The 20,218-nt window shown below is 40.2% G+C and overlaps 1 protein-coding gene across 1 annotated transcript in view; it reads left to right on the top strand.

Moving 5' to 3' along the window:
* DNAH11 (dynein axonemal heavy chain 11) overlaps nt 1-20,218 on the top strand; it is a 316,619-nt gene that overhangs the window by 181,977 nt on the left and 114,424 nt on the right. The window contains 1 exon segment of the mRNA XM_072783813.1: nt 14,054-14,215. Coding sequence (XP_072639914.1) covers nt 14,054-14,215 — 162 coding nt within the window.

Genomic DNA, 20,218 nt, shown 5'->3' with positions numbered 1-20,218 from the left:
GCTCTTACTGGAAAGATCCTTTGGGACAGTTGTGGCAATGTTCTCATGGTAGGATTCAGCTGATACTCTTACTGGATCATATAAAAACAGCCTTTCTATAAGCTGTTTACCACAGGACTGGTCAAAAAGTCTAAAAAGCCAAGGGTATAATTGTTGGGATACTATAATGTCTGATAGACTTTCCTCTTTTGTTCATATAGCACTGGAGGTAGAAGTATAATATTTCCATTTTCCTCAGATACCTTAAACACTATTCATTTCGTCAGTAAAAAAAATCAAATCTAGTGTTCATGATGCTAACTAGTTAGCCATTTATGTTGATGAAAGAAGTTAGCTAAGAGCTCAGGTAGCCATCTCTGCGGTGTGGCTTTCCATTAGAAATGGGAAATGCTGGTTAAGCATCCCTAGCCTCTGCAGTTTCTATTGGAGTATTTCAGGTATTAACTAATGACCCCTAAGAAATAAAATGAGTATTTATGCACATATCCTACTAGATTGAAGTTATTTCATAGGTAAGTTATACAGGACCAGATGGCTTTCACTGGTAAATTCTATCAAATATTTAAATTAGAATTAATACTGATCCTTCCCAAATTCTTCCAAAAAATTGAAGAGCTAGAAACTTATTTTACAAGGCCAGCATCACACTGATACCAAAGCAGACAAGGATGTCACAAGAAAAGAAATTACAGGCCAATATCCCTGACAGAAAGATAGGAAAATCCCCAACAAAATAGGAGCAAACTGAATTTGATAGTACACTAGAAGAATCACACACCATGATCAAGTGGGATTGATTATAGCAATGGTTCAACATCTACAAATCAATCCATATGATACACCATATTAACAAAATGAAGGAATCAAAGGATAATCTTACTAGATGTAGGAAAAGCATTTGAGAAAATAGGACATTCACAAATTTAAGGAGATAGAAGATGTCTACACTAAAAACTAAGATGATGGGCAGCCCAGGTGGCTCAGCGGTTTAGTGCCGCCTTTGGCTCAGGGCGTGATCCTGAAGACCCAGGATCGAGTCCCGCGTCAGGTTCCCTTCATGGAGCCTGCTTCTCCCTCTGCCTGTCTCTGCATTTCTCTCTCTCTCTCTCTCTGAGTCTCTCATGAATAAATAAATTAAAAAAAAAAGAAATCTTATTTAAATAAATAAATACTAAGATAATAAAGAAATTGAAGACAGAAATTGAAAAATATTCTGTGCTTGTGGATTGCACAACAATATAGTATCATTGAAGTACAAATATTACCCCAAATGATATACAGCTTCAGTGCATTTTTACCAAGATTCCAGTGATATTTTTTGCAGAAATAGAAATAAATATCCTGAAATTTGTGTGAAACCAAAAAAGATCCCAAATAGCTAAAGCAGCCTTGAGAAAGAACCAAACTGGAGGCATCATGTTTCCTGATTCTGAGCTACATTAATAAGTTATAGGAATCAAAGTAATGTGGCATTGGGATGCCTGGGTGGCTCAGTGGTTGAGTCTGCCTTTGGCTCAGGTTGTGATCCCAAGGTCCAGGGATCAAGTCCCGCATCAAGCTCACCACAGAGAGCCTGCTTCTCCCTCTGCCTGTGTCTCTGCCTCTCTCTGTGTGTCTCTCATGAATAAATAAATAAAATCTGGGGGAAAAAACAGTGTGGTATAGGCATAAAAACAGACACATAGATCAGTGAGGCAGAATAGAGAGCCCAGAAATAAACCAATACTTATATGGTTAATTAATTTTCGACAAAGAAGCCAAAACTATACAGTGAGAAAAGGACAGTCTTTTGAGTAAATAGTGTTGGGAAAATTGGCTGGCCATGTGCAAAATCAAAAATCAACCCAAATGGGTTCAAGACTCGAAGATAAAATAGGCTGCAACTCCTGGAAGAAAACATAGAGGGTAAGATCCTTTGCAGAAAGTCTTGGTGATGATCTTTTAGATTTGACAACAAAAGCAAAGACAACAAAACCAAAAATAAACAAGTAGGACTGTATCAAACTTAAAAGCTTCTTCTCAGCAGAGAAAACCATCAGTAAAATGAAAAGACAACCTAATGAATGGGAGAAGATAATTTGCCAACCACACATTCAATAGGGGTTAATATCCAACATATACAAGGACCTCAAAAAACTAAACAGCAAAAAAACAACCGAATTGAAAAATGGACAAAGGACCTGAATCTCATTTTTCCGAAGAAGATCCAGAAATGGTCAACAGGTACATGAAGAGGTATTTAACATCACTCATCATCATGGAAATCCAAATCAAAACCATAATGAGATATTACCTTACACCTTTTATTGTTTTTTGTTTGGTTGTTTGAGATATTTATTTATTTATTTATTTATTTATTTATTTATTCAGTTTTTTTTTAATTTTTTATTGGTGTTCAATTTACTAACATACAGAATAACCCCCAGTGCCCGTCACCCATTCACTCCCACCCCCCGCCCTCCTCCCCTTCTACCACCCCTAGTTCGTTTCCCAGAGTTAGCAGTCTTTACGTTCTGTCTCCCTTTCTGATATTTCCCACACATTTCTTCTCCCTTCCCTTATATTCCCTTTCACTATTATTTATATTCCCCAAATGAATGAGAACATATAATGTTTGTCCTTCTCCGACTGACTTACTTCACTCAGCATAATACCCTCCAGTTCCATCCACGTTGAAGCAAATGGTGGGTATTTGTCATTTCTAATAGCTGAGGAATATTCCATTGTATACATAAACCACATCTTCTTTATCCATTCATCTTTCATTGGACACCGAGGCTCCTTCCACAGTTTGGCTATCGTGGCCATTGCTGCTATAAACATCGGGGTGCAGGTGTCCCGGCGTTTCACTGCATCTGTATCTTTGGGGTAAATCCCCAATAGTGCAATTGCTGGGTCATAGGGCAGGTCTATTTTTAACTCTTTGAGGAACCTCCACACAGTTTTCCAGAGTGGCTGCACCAGTTCACATTCCCACCAACAGTGTAAGAGGGTTCCCTTTTCTCCACATCCTCTCCAACATTTGTTGTTTCCTGCCTTGTTAATTTGCCCCATTCTCACCGGTGTGAGGTGGTATCTCATTGTGGTTTTGATTTGTATTTCCCTGATGGCCAGTGATGCGGAGCATTTTCTCATGTGCATGTTGGCCATGTCTATGTCTTCCTCTGTGAGATTTCTCTTCATGTCTTTTGCCCATTTCATGATTGGATTGTTTCTTTGGTGTTGAGTTTAATAAGTTCTTTATAGATCTTGGAAACTAGCCCTTTATCTGATATGTCATTTGCAAATATCTTCTTCCATTCTGTAGGTTGTCTTTGAGTTTTGTTGACTGTATCCTTTGCTGTGCAAAAGCTTCTTATCTTGATGAAGTCCCAATAGTTCATTTTTGCTTTTGTTTCTTTTGCCTTCGTGGATGTATCTTGCAAGAAGTTACTGTGGCCGAGTTCAAAAAGGGTGTTGCCTGTGTTCTTCTCTAGGATTTTGATGGAATCTTGTCTCACATTTAGATCTTTCATCCATTTTGAGTTTATCTTTGTGTATGGTGCAAGAGAGTGGTCTAGTTTCATTCTTCTGCATGTGGATGTCCAATTTTCCCAGCACCATTTATTGAAGAGACTGTCTTTCTTCCAATGGATAGTCTTTCCACCTTTATCGAATATTAGTTGACCATAAAGTTCAGGGTCCACTTCTGGGTTCTCTATTCTGTTCCACTGATCTATGTGTCTGTTTTTGTGCCAGTACCACACTGTCTTGATGACCACAGCTTTGTAGTACAACCTGAAATCTGGCATTGTGATGCCCCCAGATATGGTTTTCTTTTTTAAAATTCCCCTGACTATTCGGGGTCTTTTCTGATTCCACACAAATCTTAAAATAATTTGTTCTAACTCTCTGAAGAAAGTCCATGGTATTTTGATAGGGATTGCATTAAACGTGTAAATTGCCGTGGGTAACATTGACATTTTCACAATATTAATTCTGCCAATCCATGAGCATGGAATATTTTTCCATCTCTTTGTGTCTTCCTCAATTTCTTTCAGAAGTGTTCTATAGTTTTGAGGGTACAGATCCTTTACATCTTTGGTTAGGTTTATTCCTAGGTATCTTATGCTTTTGGGTGCAATTGTAAATGGGATTGGCTCCTTAATTTCTCTTTCTTCAGTCTCATTGTTAGTGTATAGAAATGCCACTGACTTCTGGGCATTGATTTTGTATCCTGCCACGCTACCGAATTGCTGTATGAGTTCTAGCAATCTTGGGGTAGAGACTTTTGGGTTTTCTATGTAGAGTATCATGTCATCGGCGAAGAGGGAGAGTTTGACTTCTTCTTTGCCAATTTGAATGCCTTTAATGTCTTTTTGTTGTCTGATTGCTGAGGCTAGGACTTCCAGTACTATGTTGAACAGCAGTGGTGAGAGTGGACATCCCTGTCTTGTTCCTGATTTTAGGGGAAAGGCTCCCAGTGCTTCCCCATTGAGAATGATATTTGCTGTGGGCTTTTCATAGATGGCTTTTAAGATGTCGAGGAATGTTCCCTCTATCCCTACACTCTGAAGAGTTTTGATCAGGAATGGATGCTGTATTTTGTCAAATGCTTTCTCTGCATCTAATGAGAGGATCATATGGTTCTTGGTTTTTCTCTTGCTGATACGATGAATCACATTGATTGTTTTACGGGTGTTGAACCAGCCTTGTGTCCCAGGGATAAATCCTACTTGGTCATGGTGAATAATTTTCTTTTTTTTTTTTTTTGAATAATTTTCTTAATGTACTGTTGGATCCTATTGGCCAGTATCTTGTTGAGAATTTTTGCATCCATGTTCATCAGGGATATTGGTCTGTAATTCTCCTTTTTGGTGGGGTCTTTGTCTGGTTTTGGAATTAAGGTGATGCTGGCCTCATAGAACGAATTTGGAAGTACTCCATCTCTTTCTATCTTTCCAAACAGCTTTAGGAGAATAGGTATGGTTTCTTCTTTAAACGTTTGATAAAATTCCCCTGGGAAGCCATCTGGCCCTGGACTCTTGTGTCTTGGGAGGTTTTTGATGACTGCTTCAATTTCCTCCCTGGTTATTGGCCTGTTAAGGTTTTCTATTTCTTCCTGTTCCAGTTTGGTAGTTTGTGGCTTTCCAGGAATGCGTCCATTTCTTCTAGATTGCCTAATTTATTGGCGTATAGCTGTTCATAATATGTTTTTAAAATCGTTTGTATTTCCTTGGTGTTGGTAGTGATCTCTCCTTTCTCATTCATGATTTTATTAATTTGAGTCTTCTCTCTCTTCTTTTTAATAAGGCTGGCTAGTGGTTTATCTATCTTATTAATTCTTTCAAAGAACCAACTCCTGGTTCTGTTGATCTGTTCCACAGTTCTTCTGGTCTCGATTTCGTTGAGTTCTGCTTGAATCTTTATTAACTCCCTTCTTCTCTTGGGTGTAGGATCTATTTGCTGTTTTTTCTCTAGCTCCTTTATGTGTAAGGTTAGCTTTTGTATTTGAGCTCTTTCCAGTTTTTGAATGGATGCTTGTATTGCGATGTATTTCCCCCTTAGGACTGCTTTTGCTGCATCCCAAAGATTTTGAACGGTTGTATCTTCATTCTCATTAGTTTCCATGAATCTTTTTAATTCTTCCTTAATTTCCTGGTTGACCCTTTCATCTTTTAGCAGGATGGTCCTTAACCTCCACGTGTTTGAGGTCCTTCCAAACTTCTTGTTGTGATTTAGTTCTAATTTCAAGGCATTATGGTCTGAGAATATGCAGGGGACAATCCCAATCTTTTGGTATCGGTTCAGACCTGATTTGTGACCCAATATGTGGTCTATTCTGGAGAAAGTTCCATGTGCACTTGAGAAGAATGTGTATTCAGTTGAGTTTGGATGTAAAGTTCTGTAGATATTTGTGAAATCCATCTGGTCCAGTGTATCATTTAAAGCTCTCGTTTCTTTGGAGATGTTGTGCTTAGAAGACCTATCGAGTATAGAAAGAGCTAGATTGAAGTCACCAAGTATAAGTGTATTATTATCTAAGTATTTCTTCTTCACTTTGGTTAATAATTGATTTATATATTTGGCAGCTCCCACATTCGGGGCATATATATTGAGGATTGTTAAGTCCTCTTGTTGAATAGATCCTTTAAGTATGATATAGTGTCCCTCTTCATCTCTCACTACAGTCTTTGGGGTAAATTTTAGTTTATCTGATATGAGGATGGCTACCCCTGCTTTCTTTTGAGGACCATTCGAATGGTAAATGGTTCTCCAACCTTTTATTTTCAGGCTGTAGGTGTCCTTCTGTCTAAAATGAGTCTCTTGTAGACAGCAAATAGATGGGTCCTGCTTTTTTATCCAGTCTGAAACCCTGTGCCTTTTGATGGGGTCATTAAGCCCGTTCACATTCAGAGTTACTATTGAGAGATATGAGCTTAGTGTCATCATGATATCTATTCAGTCCTTGTTTTTGTGGACTGTTCCACTGAACTTCTTCTTAAAGGGGAATTTTAAGAGTCCCCCTTAAAATTTCTTGCAGAGCTGGTTTGGAGGTCACATATTCTTTTAGTTGCTGCCTGTCTTGGAAGCTCTTTATCTCTCCTTCCATTTTGAATGAGAGCCTTGCTGGATAAAGTATTCTTGGTTGCATGTTCTTCTCATTTAGGACCCTGAATATATCCTGCCAGCCCTTTCTGGCCTGCCAGGTCTCTGTGGACAGGTCTGCTGTTACCCTAATACTCCTCCCCATAAAAGTCAGGGATTTCTTGTCTCTTGCTGCTTTAAGGATCTTCTCTCTATCTTTGGAATTTGCAAGCTTCACTATTAAATGTCGAGGTGTTGAACGGTTTTTATTGATTTTAGGGGGGGATCTCTCTATTTCCTGGATCTGAATGCCTGTTTCCCTTCCCAGATTAGGAAAGTTTTCAGCTAGAATTTGTTCAAATACATATTCTGGCCCTCTGTCCCTTTTGGCACCCTCGGGAACCCCAATTAAACGTAGGTTTTTCTTCCTCAGGCTGTCGTTTATTTCCCTTAATCTATCTTCATGGTCTTTTAATTGTTTGTCTCTTTTTTCCTCAGTTTCCCTCTTTGCCATCAACTTGTCTTCTATGTCACTCACTCGTTCTTCCACCTCGTTAACCCTCGTCGTTAGGACTTCTAGTTTGGATTGCATCTCATTCAATTGACTTAATTTCTGCCTGATTAGCTCTAAATTCTGCAGTCATGAAGTCTCTTGAGTCCTTTATGCTTTTTTCTAGAGCCACCAGTAGCTGTATAATAGTGCTTCTGAATTGGCTTTCTGACATTGACTTGTAATCCAGATTTTGTAACTCTGTGGGAGAGAGGACTGTTTCTGATTCTTTCTTTTGAGGTGAGGTTTTCCTTCTAGTCATTTTGCTCAGTGCAGAGTGGCCAAAAGCAAGTTGTATTGGGAAAAGGAGAAAAAGAGAGGAGAGAAAGAAGGAAAGAAAAGAGAAAGAGAAAAGAAACGAAAAAGAAAAAAAAGGGGAAGAAGAAGAGAAAGAAAAAGAAAGGAGAAAAAAAGGGGGGGTGGGGGAAGGAAACAAATCAAAAAGCAAAACAAAACAAAACAGAACAAAAAAAAAGAAAAAAAGAAAGAAAAAAAAAGAACCACGGGGGAGTATCTTCTGATTCTGTGTACTTTAAGTCCCTTGGCTTCCTCTGGAAGTTGTCAGTCTAGCTGGTGTTCTGGGGGAGGGGCCTGCTGTGCTGATTTTCAGGTGTTAGCAGTTGGGGGAGCTGCTGTGCCCCTGCCTGGTGCAGGGCTCAGGGGGGTTGTTTACCCCGTGAGGCCCCAGGAGCAACAGCCCTAGTGGCGGGGCAGCTCTGGAAACCTGGATTCAGCCCCCGCAGGAACTCCGGAGGTCTCGTCTGCAGGGCCTGGAGGCTCTGGGGCGGGCGGGGCCGCTGATCTGCCCAGCTCCGGGCAGGAGTGTCCTTGCTGTCCTGGGCCCTCCCGGCCTCTGCCTGTCCCGGGGGGAGGCTGGATCCTGGGCTGTGTCCGGCGCCCTGTGCTCCGGTGCCTGCGCTGGTGGATTCGCGCTCCCGGGCCGCGCAGCCCCCTCCGCGGAGCCGCCGCCCGAGCCCCTCCGAGCTGCTCCGGGTCCCGCCGTGCGCGCTGCAGCCCTTAGGGAGCTCGGCGCACTCTCCTGGGCGCGCAGTTGCTGTTACTGTCCCAGGGAACCCGAGGGCATCCCCGCCCTCCTGGGTCCTGCTCCACCTCCCTGGAGCCCCTTTCCCCCGGGAAGGTCGGTGCAGCTCCTGCGTCTCCGGGACGGGGCTCTCCTGTCCTGGGGACACTCGCCCCGGCCTCAGCCCGGCTCCTCGCGGGGCCCCTCCCCCTTGGAGGCCTTTGTTTCTTTACTTCTTTTTCCCCGTCTTCCTACCTTGGTAGAAGCGCGAACTCTTCTCACTGTTGCATTCCAGGTGTTCTCTCTTTAATTCTCAGGCCGAATTCATAGATTTTCAGGATGATTGGAAGGTTTTCTAGGTAATTTGGTGGAGACAGGTGATTTGGAGACACTACTCTTCCGCCATCCTGCCCCTCCCCGCGAGATTTTTATTTAAATTCCAGTTAACATCCAGTATAATAGTTTCTGTTGTACAATTTAGTGATTCAACACTTCCATATAACACCTGGTACTCATCATAACAAGTACACTCCCTAATCCCTATCACCTATTTAACCCATTCCGCACCCACTTCCCCTTGGGTAACTGTGAATTTGTTCTATAGTTAAGAGTCTGTTTCTTGCTTTGCCTCTCTTTTTTTCCCCTTGACTCATTTGTTTTGTTTTTAAAAATTCCACATATGAGTGAAATAATGTGGTATTTGCTTTTCTCTGACTTATTTCACTTAGCATTATACACTAGCTTCATCCATGTTACTGCAAGTGGCAAGATTTCATTCCTTTTTATGGCCGAGTAATATTCCTATTCCACATTTTCTTGACCCATTCATCAGTTGATGGACACTTAGGCTGTTTCCATAATTTGGCTATTATAGATAATGTTTCTAAAAGAGCAGAGTGAAAAATAAATAAATAAATAAATAATAAATAAATAAATAAATAAATAAATAAAGCAGGGTGTATGTATCCCTTTGAATTAGTATTTTTGTATCCTTTGGGTAAGTACTCAGTAGTATGATTGCTGGGTTGTAGGGTAGTTCTATTTTTAACTTTTCGGAAACCTCCATACCCTTTTCCACAATGGCTGCACCAATTTATATTCCCACCAATAGTGTAAGAGGGTTCACGTTTCTCCACGTCCCTGCCAACATCTGTTTTTTCTTAACTTGTTAATTTTAACTATTCTGACTAGTGTGAGGTGATATCTCCTTATAGTTTTGACTCTATTTCCCTGATGGTGAGTGATGTTGAGCATCTTTTCATGGGGTCTGTTGGCTTTTTGGATGTCCTTAGGAAAATATCCATTCATGATTTCTGCCCATTTTTTGGTTTTTGGATGCTGAGTTGTAACAATTCTTTATATAGTTTGGATATTAACCCTTTATTGGATATATCATTTGAGGATATCTCCCATTTCATAGGTTGCTTTTTTTTTTAAGTTTAGTTGATTATTCACTTGCTGTGCAGAAGCCTTTTATTTTGATGAAGTCCCAGTAGTTTATTTTTGCTTTTGTTTCCCTTGCCTCAGGAGACATAACTAAGAAGTTGCTACAGCCAGTGTCAAAGAAGCTACTGGCTGTGATTTATTGTAGGATTTTTATGGTTTCAGGTCTCATATTTAGATTTTTAATCCATTTTGAGCTTACTTTGTGTATGGTGTGAGAAAATGGTCCAGTTTCTTTCTTTTTTTTTTTTTGCATGTTGCTGTCAGTTTTCCCAACACCATGTATCAAGACTGTCTTTTCCCACTGGATATTAGTTTCTGTTTTGCCAAAGATTAATTGACCATATAATTGTGGATTCATCTCTGGATTTTCTATTCTGTTCCATTGATCTTTGAATCTATTTTTATGCCAGTACCACACTGTTTGGATCACTACAATCTTGTAAAATAAGTTGAAGTCCAGAATTGTGATGCCTCTAGCTTTGCTTTTCTTTTTCAAGACTGCTTTGGCTGTTCGGGGTCTTTGGTGGTTCCATACACATTTTTATTCTAACTCTATGGAAGGTGCTGTTGGTATTTTTCACCTCACATCATTTATAATGGCTCTCATCAAAAGAAGAGAATTAATACATGCTGGTGAGGACATGGAGAAAAGGGAACCATTGTACAATGTTGGCAGGTGTGTAAACTGGTACAGCCACTATGGAGAACAGTATGGAGGTTCTGTAAAAACTTAAAGATAGTACTACCACATGATCCAGCAATCTCACTTCTGGTGATATAGCTAAAGGAAACAAAATCATTATCTCATAGAGATAACTGCACTCCTACATTCATAGCAACATTTATTCATAATAGCCGAGGTATGGAAATAACCTAAGTGTCCATCAATGGACAAATGGAATAAGAAAATGTGAGATATGTACACATGCATGCACACACTTGGACACAAAGAGAAATTTGAAATAAATTTTCAGCTTTAAAAAAGAAGGAAATCCTGTCATTTGGAACATCCCGGATGAATCTCAAGGGCATTACTCTAAGCGAAATAAACCAGGCGGAGAAAGAGAAATACTACATATAAGTGATAAGTGTAACATTGCCAGAGGGTGGGGGAAATAGGCAGCAATTAGTAGAAGGGCATAAACTCTCAGTTATAAGATGCATAAGATCTAAGGACCTAATGTATAACGTGGTGACTACAGTTGAAAGCACTGTATTGTATAATTGAAATTTACTAAGAGAGTAGAACTTAAGTGTTCTCAACAGTGACAACAAAGGATAAATATATGGGTTGATGGATGTGTTAATTGACTCAGTGGGGGAATCCTTTTGCAATCCTTTTACAATGTCTAGGTGTATAAAATTTTACATTCTACATTTTAAATATCTTAGAACTTTGTCAGTTATACCTCAGTAAACCTTAAAAAGTAAATTATCGATAACCTAATACCCTTTTTAAAATCATTTGTATTTGTATTACTTAAAAATCCTTGGCTGTGTTTATCTCATGAAATTAAGGGAAATATAACAGGAAAATTATCCAGGATGATTTTTTCCCCCACACGATATTTCCTTGAGGCAACAATTCAAATTTATTTACCTATAAAGTTTTGGAAACTTTTTTTTTAAAGTAACACAGCATAGAGTTTATGGAGCTCCATTTAGGCTTCAGCGCCTGTGACAAGAACTTTCCTATAGATCAGTATCTTTTCCTGTTGACCCTGGGAGGTGACTGTGGTCTCTCCTTTTTAGTAGATGAGGGCAGTGCAGTACAATTGAGAAACATGCCTGTACTCACACTGTATATGAACAGATAGCAGAGTTGACATTCCATTCCATGCTCATAATAAAAAAAAAATGTGGAGATGGTTTGAGAAAAGAACAGAACAGGGCACCTGGGTGGCTCATTGGATTAAGCATCTGCCTGTGGCTCAGGTCGTGATCATAGGGTTCTGGAATGGAGCCTCTCCCCCACCACCCCCCTCGCACTGGGACTCCCTGCTCAGCAAGGAGTCTGCTTCTGCCTCCCTCTCTGCCATCTCCCCTGCTCATGCAGTCACTCTCAAATAAATAAAATCTTTCAAAAAGAAAACAAAAACAGAACAGCCACCAATTTCCAGACATTAGCATGGGCTGTCAGAAAAATCTCACATAAGACCACTACCAAGAAAAGCTGGATGGCAGGTGAAATTCTGTGCAAGATTTCTAACAAAACTAGGAGCTATAGAGTAGTGAATTGGTCTTAGGAAGTACTAATAACCGAACATCTTTCTGTAAATTAGTTCCCGGAGTCTGTTTTAAACACTGGAATTTAGGTTCTTCATGGTTATCTAAGTTATTTAAAATCCTCAAAATTTTTCATTTCACTCTCTGTATAGAAAGAGACTTGCATTCTATGAGTATTTCACCAACTGCAGGGGCATTGAAAATGTTAAGTGTTTCGCTTAAGTATTCCCATAGAAAATTTGAAACCAGAAGGTTATAGCTGCGGGTGTCGCGAGTCACCTGGAGGTCTTGTTGAAAACAGATTGCCAAGCCCCATCCAGAGTTTCTGATTCCTTAGGTCTAGGTTGGGTCCAAGAATTTGCTTTTCTAACCAGCTCCTAATAATCCTTTGAGAATCATTGATGTCCTGCCAACTGCCCTCTGTGTAAAATGTAGCTGGCATTAGGAGGATTGTTATTTGAGCCATAATAAATAACATAGGGAAAAAAGTCTTCAGCTGTAAAATTGTAGAAAAGAAAAATAATTCTTTCAATGAGGAATCTATATTATCTTTCAATAAATAATGAAGGGATATCATTATATTAACTCAGACAAAGTATTTTTCCTTGAGGTTTAAACACACATGGCTCAGATACTTTGTTTTCTAACAATTTCTTAAGATCTGGTAGTGTACCAGTAGCAGAAAGAGAAATGCAGTAAATGCAGAAGTGATGGAAATAATTGAGATCTCAAAGGATACTTTTTTCCCTTTGTGATTGCTATAATTATTTATAAATGAAGCTTCTAAAATTGCCAGGAATGAGAGATGAACTGGGTGTGGAAATCAAACTTCTAAGATAGAAAGAAATACTCAGGTATGGGGAGAAAGGAAGGCTGATGGGAGAGTCCTAAGAACTGTGATGTAAGTGAAAATTTTGCATAGTAACTGAAGTTTGTTATTTCAGTACATGGAGTATTAGAGCAATTATTCAACTTGTAACTAGACCCTCACATATAATGAATACATGACTGGTCAGCTCATGTATTGGTAAACATGTTAAATACTAGGATTTATCTGTCTGGTTTCTCAAGTGCCACAATACATAAAATAAACATAGTGAAGACACCTGTTCAATAAGATGTTATATGGCTTCCTATATGCTGGATATTTTTATGATGTAAGTTTTTTTAAATGTCAAAAGCAAAAATATACCTTTTGAAAAATGATTTCATTAGTTGCCCGATCTCAAAGTGTTAGAGACTTAGTCAAGAGAATTCCGAGCTTTGTTTTATATTAAGTCCATGCCATTCTAGAGAAGAGGAAACCAGGACGGTCATCATTCTCAGACCTTACCCCAGCTGGCGTCCCTTCTACCCCTGATACCCTCAAATCCACAGGAACTTAGAACAGAGAGGATGAAAGGAGTGCTTCCTCAACACCTCCTCTGTGCAAGCACTTCTCATAGGGTGTCTCACCTGAGAGCCATATGACACTCAGAAGCCCAGAAGGGACACTCAGTCACTCCTGAGGTCCTTCCTCCTTCCCTCATTCAGCTTGTGGACCCCGTCACAGCCAAGCTCAGGCACCACTGCCAAAGTGAATCCCTGTGTCACTACAGAGAGTGTGGAAACATATTCAGATGTAAATTAACCCTGAAATCATTCCATACTTAAATAGAACTTCAAGTTTAAGCCAGAAACTTAACATTTTCTCATCAGGAACATGTATAAACTGAATTTTTTCCTCCTTAAAAAAAAAAGTGAAGAATGCAAGTGGATTCATTTTAAATGAAAACAAAGTAAACATTCAATATGATACAAATCATTTTTAAGTAAATTACTAGGTTTTATTGAACCTGATGAATTACAGAATGGAAGGAGACAGAAGATGAAAAGTATTGGTGTTATTTTCTCATGGTGATTTGGTTTGGGTATTTCCTTTTTTTGTTGCTCTACAGTTACTTGTGTGATAGAAAGGAATACATTCCTCACTGTTAATAATAATCTTTAGAAATGCTGAAAAGAAGAGGAACCAGTTGGAAGGCAAGTACATGGCAGTGTTTCTGTAGGTTACTATGGGGTGGCCCCTGGGGGCAGGTTTATCCTTTGTTGAGCAAGGAGGGTAATGCCCCCTTCCCCTCTGGTGCTTCAGGTAGTTTCCGTCAGGCTTGGCTGTGCTCCTTGCTTTCACTGTGGAGCATCGCAGTAGAATTCTCAGCTCACCCATCACCCTCCCCTTTCTGCCCCCCTTTGTGTCTCCACAGATCATTCTGTGTTTCTCTCCCGTTGGTCACACACTGAGAGGGAGAGCTCGGAAGTTCCCAGCCATAGTTAACTGCACAGCTATTGACTGGTTTCATGCGTGGCCACAAGAGGCCCTGGTCTCCGTCAGCAGGAGGTTCATTGAGGAAACCGAGGGAATTGAGGTATGTTGTGTCAGTCAGCCTCTGACACACTCTCTCTCTCTCTCTCTCTCTCCCTCCCTCCCTCCCTCCCTCCCTCTCTCTCCTACACACACACACACACACACACACACACTCACTCACTCTGACCAAAAGTCCTCAATAATTTCCAAAATACACCTCCGATGGAAAAGTTCTCTCTCTTATTTAACATGATAAGATCATCTTTGTTCGTCCATGTTCTGTGGAAAATGGTGGTTGACCTCCTTGTACCAGGTTGAGAGGTCTGCGAACACATGTGCACACACAGCACACAGGCATGTTCTTATTTAGACGGATTCACCAGAAAGCCAGGATCATTACTTCCTTGAACCATAGTATAGGGTTTGCTGAACATGAGTCCCTTAAATCTGCCCACAACAGAGTAGTCACCCGCAGTCCTGCAATGCTGGATCTTAACAAAGTAAGGCAATTAACTGTGGTTTTTCTCATTACAGTATCGGTGGGTGAGAAATCAGCCCCATGAATCCAGCAGTCCCTAAGTCAAATAATGTATCTGCTTCTTGGTTTTATGGGTTTATGTTTTATAAATTACATTAATCATTTGGCTATAATGAAATGTGCAGATCCTATTACATTTTAAAATGGTTGTATGAAACTAAAAAAAAAAAAAAAAAAAACAAAAAAAACCCACCCAACACTTCCAGTACACTTCCCAATTTAGAGAAAAAAAGAAATGTAAATAGGAAGGTTATCAGTCTCCCTAGAAATGAAGTTTTACTGGTATCTAGTGCCTTTCTGATTAGATAGTTTGAAAAAGTGGTAGTTGGACCATTGCCTAGGGAGATTTGTCTTCTGATTCTACTGAGTGATAAGGCTAGAATAGGTCGGACTCTAAAACTGATTCTCAGAGCTAAAAATAGAGTTGGGGCTGTGTAAGGAATGGTGTCTGCTTCCACTTGAAAGTCTCTTGTAAACAGAGACAACCCCCTCTGCTCTCCTTTCATTCCAAGAGCATCACTGTCACTTCTCCAAAACATCCTTTCACATTTTATGGAATGTTGAATCTCTTGGTGGCTGGATGGTTAGAAATCTGGGCATAGTTACATACTTAACTAATTATTTGTATGCAGCTAGCTGTATTGTAACGTGGTTTATGGTCTTTTCCAAAACACCCATTAATCTACTTAGATGCTGAACTGTCGCGCGACATCTAAATCATGTATATAAGGGCTCTATGACATTCAAATTCTTCTACTTCCTCTCTCCTTTTCTCATGCTCACACTCAAAACATTTCTGTAAGGAAATGAAAAAAAAAAGATTTCTTCCATTTCTGGATGTTTTTTCCACATCCAGAAAGTTTTTCTTTGGCCTGTCTCTATACTCAACATTGGATGCACTTACCTGGACATTTAAAACAATGGCAGCTGGCGTTCTGGGTAAAGAGTGAATAATATTAATGTGTAGTTGGATTTTCCTAAGTGATTTCCACTTTTTTCCACTGGTCAGGAGGCATTGCACAGCACCTCTTAGATTTGGAGAAATCCGTGTACATTTGTTCTCATGCATAGGAAAGTAGAATAGTAGACCCTCCCAGGAGTGGTGGATTTCTGTCTGAACCATTGCTTTTACATTCACTGTGTTTCCCTGAAGAACCAAAGGAGCCCCATTTAATTGGAGATAACACTGGCATTAGATAAAATCTGCCAGAGATATTTTTTACTTTAAAATCTGAAAAACCGTTAAATAAGACAAAGAATAATGACAGTTATTAAACCACAAACTTCCCGAGCTCTTGCTAAGATCTACTGGAACAGAGGGCCCTGTTTTGTCTACTGATCATTATAAGAAGGGTTCAAAATACCAATTTATTAGGAAGAGAATCAGGATGTATCTTTCAGTAACAAAATTCTGCTTAGTACAGTTCATTTTATCACACTGGTTTGCTAAAGAAAAGACCAGTGCACTTCATGTCTCAATATTCATTTCTCATACAGAAGTAACCCAAGGCTAATAGCATGGTTTCACTTGGTATTTGACACAAAGCTCTTTGAAGTTTCTCGCCTTTGCTTCTCTGATGCAAGCGGAAAGTTAGTCGGGCAAAGTTAGTCCCATTTTCCAAAACAATTCCTACTGAAGGAGCTTTGATATGCCAGTGACCATTGACATCTGCTGGATGAGGCAGGACTTGCATCATTTTAAGTCCAGAGGCCTCCGGCAGGTGCTAAGCTCTATCTCGTGGTATCACGACGCCTCCTATAGGATGCTGATTGTCAAATAGGAATTTAAAAGGGTTTTAACCATTTCTGTTGAGCTGAAATGATGCCTGGGAACAAATCAGCCAGATGATTTCATTGCAGTGCCGTGCATGCTTATTTATCTTTCCCACCTTCCCAATTTGTTGCTTAGGAGCAGCAATTATCGTTCAGAGGGCAACATGTCTATCTTCTTCTAAAAATGCGTGGTGCCTTTTCTGCAGAGGTCAAAAATAGCTTTTAAATTTTTTGTATGGGCACTAATTTGATCATTTTCTTAGTTTTAATTTTCATCATTAAGACTGAAAGGTATCTGCATAATTTAGGCACTTCCTGGTAGCTGACCTTATTTGCTGAGTGTAAGATAGATATCCAAGGTGACCCCCTTTAACCACTGAGAAAGGATTCATTAAAGGCAAGAGGTTTTTTTGAGCATTGGCATAGACTTTTCGGTCAGGTCACACTTTGCTCCCAGGGGTGTAGGCTGCCTACATCTAAGGAAAGGTTTGTGCTACTTTTCTGCTACCTGGTGTTGAACTAAATGACAGCTGGCAGATGACCAAAATAGTTTGACCACTAAGTATCACCAGGTATTTATATGAAGGCTTTGTGTCAAAATATACTCCTTACTCCTCAGGTTAGGAAGTGCAGATGGGGGCACGTGGTGTGAGCAGGGAGAGGAGGAAAGGTGCCTTGGGTATCCCTGGGAGCCAGGTAGCACATGCTGTGAGGAGGTGATGGGGAGGAGCTCTTCCTGAAAAGTACGTGGGTTCCAGATAGGAACATTCAGGGAAAAAAGCAGGAGAAATGGGTGTTAAAAGATAAGTAGTGCTGTTGGTTTTTGACTCAAAGTGAATAATGGACATACTTGACAGCTGGGTCTGATGAAAGCAGAAATTACTGAATGGAAATGAAAAGATGAGCCTTCTAAGGAGTGAGATTTACATTGGGTGGAGTCTCATTCTCATAAAAATCTGAGCACCATGGAGGAACCCATCATTTCTGGCCATATTGGCCAACCGACAAGTTAAAACCTTCTATCCTTTGCATGCAATACAACTGAGTAATTCCATAAGTTCAGTATCATCAGCTTTTCCAATGAAATTAATTCATTTCCAAATACCTCCACTTCTTCAACTCAGAACTTTTCGCAAGGCCTGGTAACAGATGAATGGCATGTTTTACTACCATTTGCCAATCTGATGAGGAAAAATGTCCCTCAAAGAGGAAAGTTACTTTACTGTATATATGTGAGGACTGATCTCTTCAATGATTCCCTGGGTTCCTTTTTAAAATGATATGGACAGCATGAAGAGCAGTAAACAGCACTTTGTTAGTGATAGGTATGTTAACACTGTTTTTCTTACTGACTTTTACTGACTTTTAGCACAGTTTTTTCTTTGAAATGTAAATGAGGATGGTTCAGTATGAGTTTATAAAGTGGAGAGCCTTGTGCAAAAAAATTTAGGGAACTTGGGGGGAAATAGCCTCCTCCCGAAGAGTACTGAGGTCATTTTAAAAGATCCAGACAGACACAGATGCAATCAAATTTAACCTGAATCTCCCTAAATCTCAAACTGGCTTAAGTCTCTATTCAGACAGACGAAGAAAGGCCCATGTGATTGTTAACATCCTTCCCTGTTCTTCAGCCCACCTCTCTTTTGTGCATATGCACTAATACACCATTTATCATACATTTCTTTCTCTGTGCATATTGATCAAATTAAGAGCAGAATTGCAAAAAGCAGTAGAAGTTAGGTAAACTTTAGGAATCCCCTCTACCTTGAGAGTAGAGTCCTCTTAATTAGAGCTGCCTGTGAACCAGTACTTGCTGGTAAGCCCAAAGTCCAAGTCAGTCAAATGGAGGCATCACTCCCTCTTAGTCGTAGTTTTGTGGCTTTCCTGGCCTTGCCAGAACCAGCTACATCTGTAGCCTTGTCCCACTGGCTCTGGGAGGCATAGCTGGGTTGCATTGCCACCTCCTCGCCCCCGCCGTCCTCAATTGCTTCTCTGTCGGAATGTTGTGCCAGAGAACCAGTAAGACTACCTTTTCAGTTTCTGAAACTCTTCTTGAAGATGACTGGCCTTTGCTGGACTTGATCTTGCCCTTGGCCTTGGAAATTTGCCTCTGAAATTAGAGACAAAAATTTAAAAACACAAGCAAGCTAACAAAATAGATTCACCAGACAGTAAAAAAAAACAAAACGAGGACACAAACAAGACACAAGTATGTGATTTAGAAAACTCTTGGGCTCCACATTTAACCCTCGTGGCTGCTCTCTCTGGTAGAGGTCATCTTCCTGGGACCCACACTGGTGCACTGTTAGCGTCGCCGAGAGCAGGGGTGCCCACCACCTCCACTCACTAGCCTTCTAAGGAGGGATCCCTTGGCTTCCCCACCACGCAGGTGAAGGGATGGAGGCCATAGCACAAGATCACTCAGCAGGTAAGGGCCCCATCAGCACTGGGATGCCAGAAACCACGGTCTTAAATCCTGCTCTGGACTGTCGTAGAAATGTTTGACTATTCTGAAAAAGGAATGCAAGTCAAGGATGAAAAGAAACAGACTGAAAGGAGAGCCAAAAATCTAACCTTGGATTTTTGTGGACAGAAAGCAGTTCAGGAAGTGCCATCATTTGCCCAACTGTACAGAACAGGGAATCTACCCTGCGTCCTGGGATGCAAATCCAGCATCCCTGGCTGCCTCCAGAATCTTTTCTCAGAGGGAATCAGCACTTTGAGGAACTTAGAAGTGCTCCAGTGCAGCACTGCTCATTTTATGTATCATTACATTTTCTTTATTTAATAAAACAATTTTACAACCGCAGTATCTAATTAGTGTCTATTATTGAGTGCCCCCAAAGGAGCTAAAAAGTACAAATAATAGATTTTTAAACCCCATGGTTTGGAATTACTATAAAATAACAGATATTAAATATGTACAGTTTTTCGTATATCACTTATGCTTCAATTAAAGCTGTAAAAAATAAACATAGAAGTAATTTCTGAGAGAAACTTTCAAGGCAGACTGCAGGTATATGACATTACATGTTACAAAATGATCCCAAGCTAAGCTTAAAAAAATAATTTTCCCTTCATCTCCATTTTCTTTTGTCCCTCGTCCCTTTCCTTGAATACGGTGCTCTTGAAAGTCTGAATTTAAAAGTACAGACCAGGATAGTCTTGAGACCAGCCAGTCATGGGCAGGTGTAAAATCCTATATAGCATTTAGGATATTTGATTCAGCGTTGGCCTCTGATGTTGGTTGCTGGTTGCTGATAGTTGACCTTTTCAACAGCAGGGACACACTGGGCATTTGCTGTTTCGTGTCAGGAGGCTGGGGTACTTGGTGTGGTAGGGACTGCCACCACTTGAGAACCGTCGCCCCAGATAGCAGCTTTGTCTTTGCACTTATAGTGAGCCCACCAAGAGAGCAAAAATGAAGCGTTTTTCTAAATGCGAGGGGAAAACATGTGTATATCTGTGTGTATATCTGTGTGTGTATATTCATGTGTATATCTGACTATGCAGTGAATACAACACTGTTGTCCAGGGCTTCTCTCTTGGGTTTATAACCATGTGATGCTGGCGCTTTGCTTGTTTATATTGTCGCTCTCACCATGATTGGCCACCGAATGACTCCAGAATCGGATCCACTGGTTTTTCACGAGGGGCCCAAATGTAGCAGGAACAACATTCTTCACTGGAGTCTCTAAAAACGAAAAATTCAGCATTGCCTTCCCTTCTCTGCAGCAGCTCCAGCCTCCATAT

This window comes from Canis lupus, chromosome 18 (genome assembly GCF_048164855.1).
Source record: "Canis lupus baileyi chromosome 18, mCanLup2.hap1, whole genome shotgun sequence".
Lineage (NCBI taxonomy): Eukaryota > Metazoa > Chordata > Mammalia > Carnivora > Canidae > Canis > Canis lupus.
Note: the sequence above shows the minus strand (reverse complement) of the source record. Positions and strands in the feature narration are given on the sequence as shown.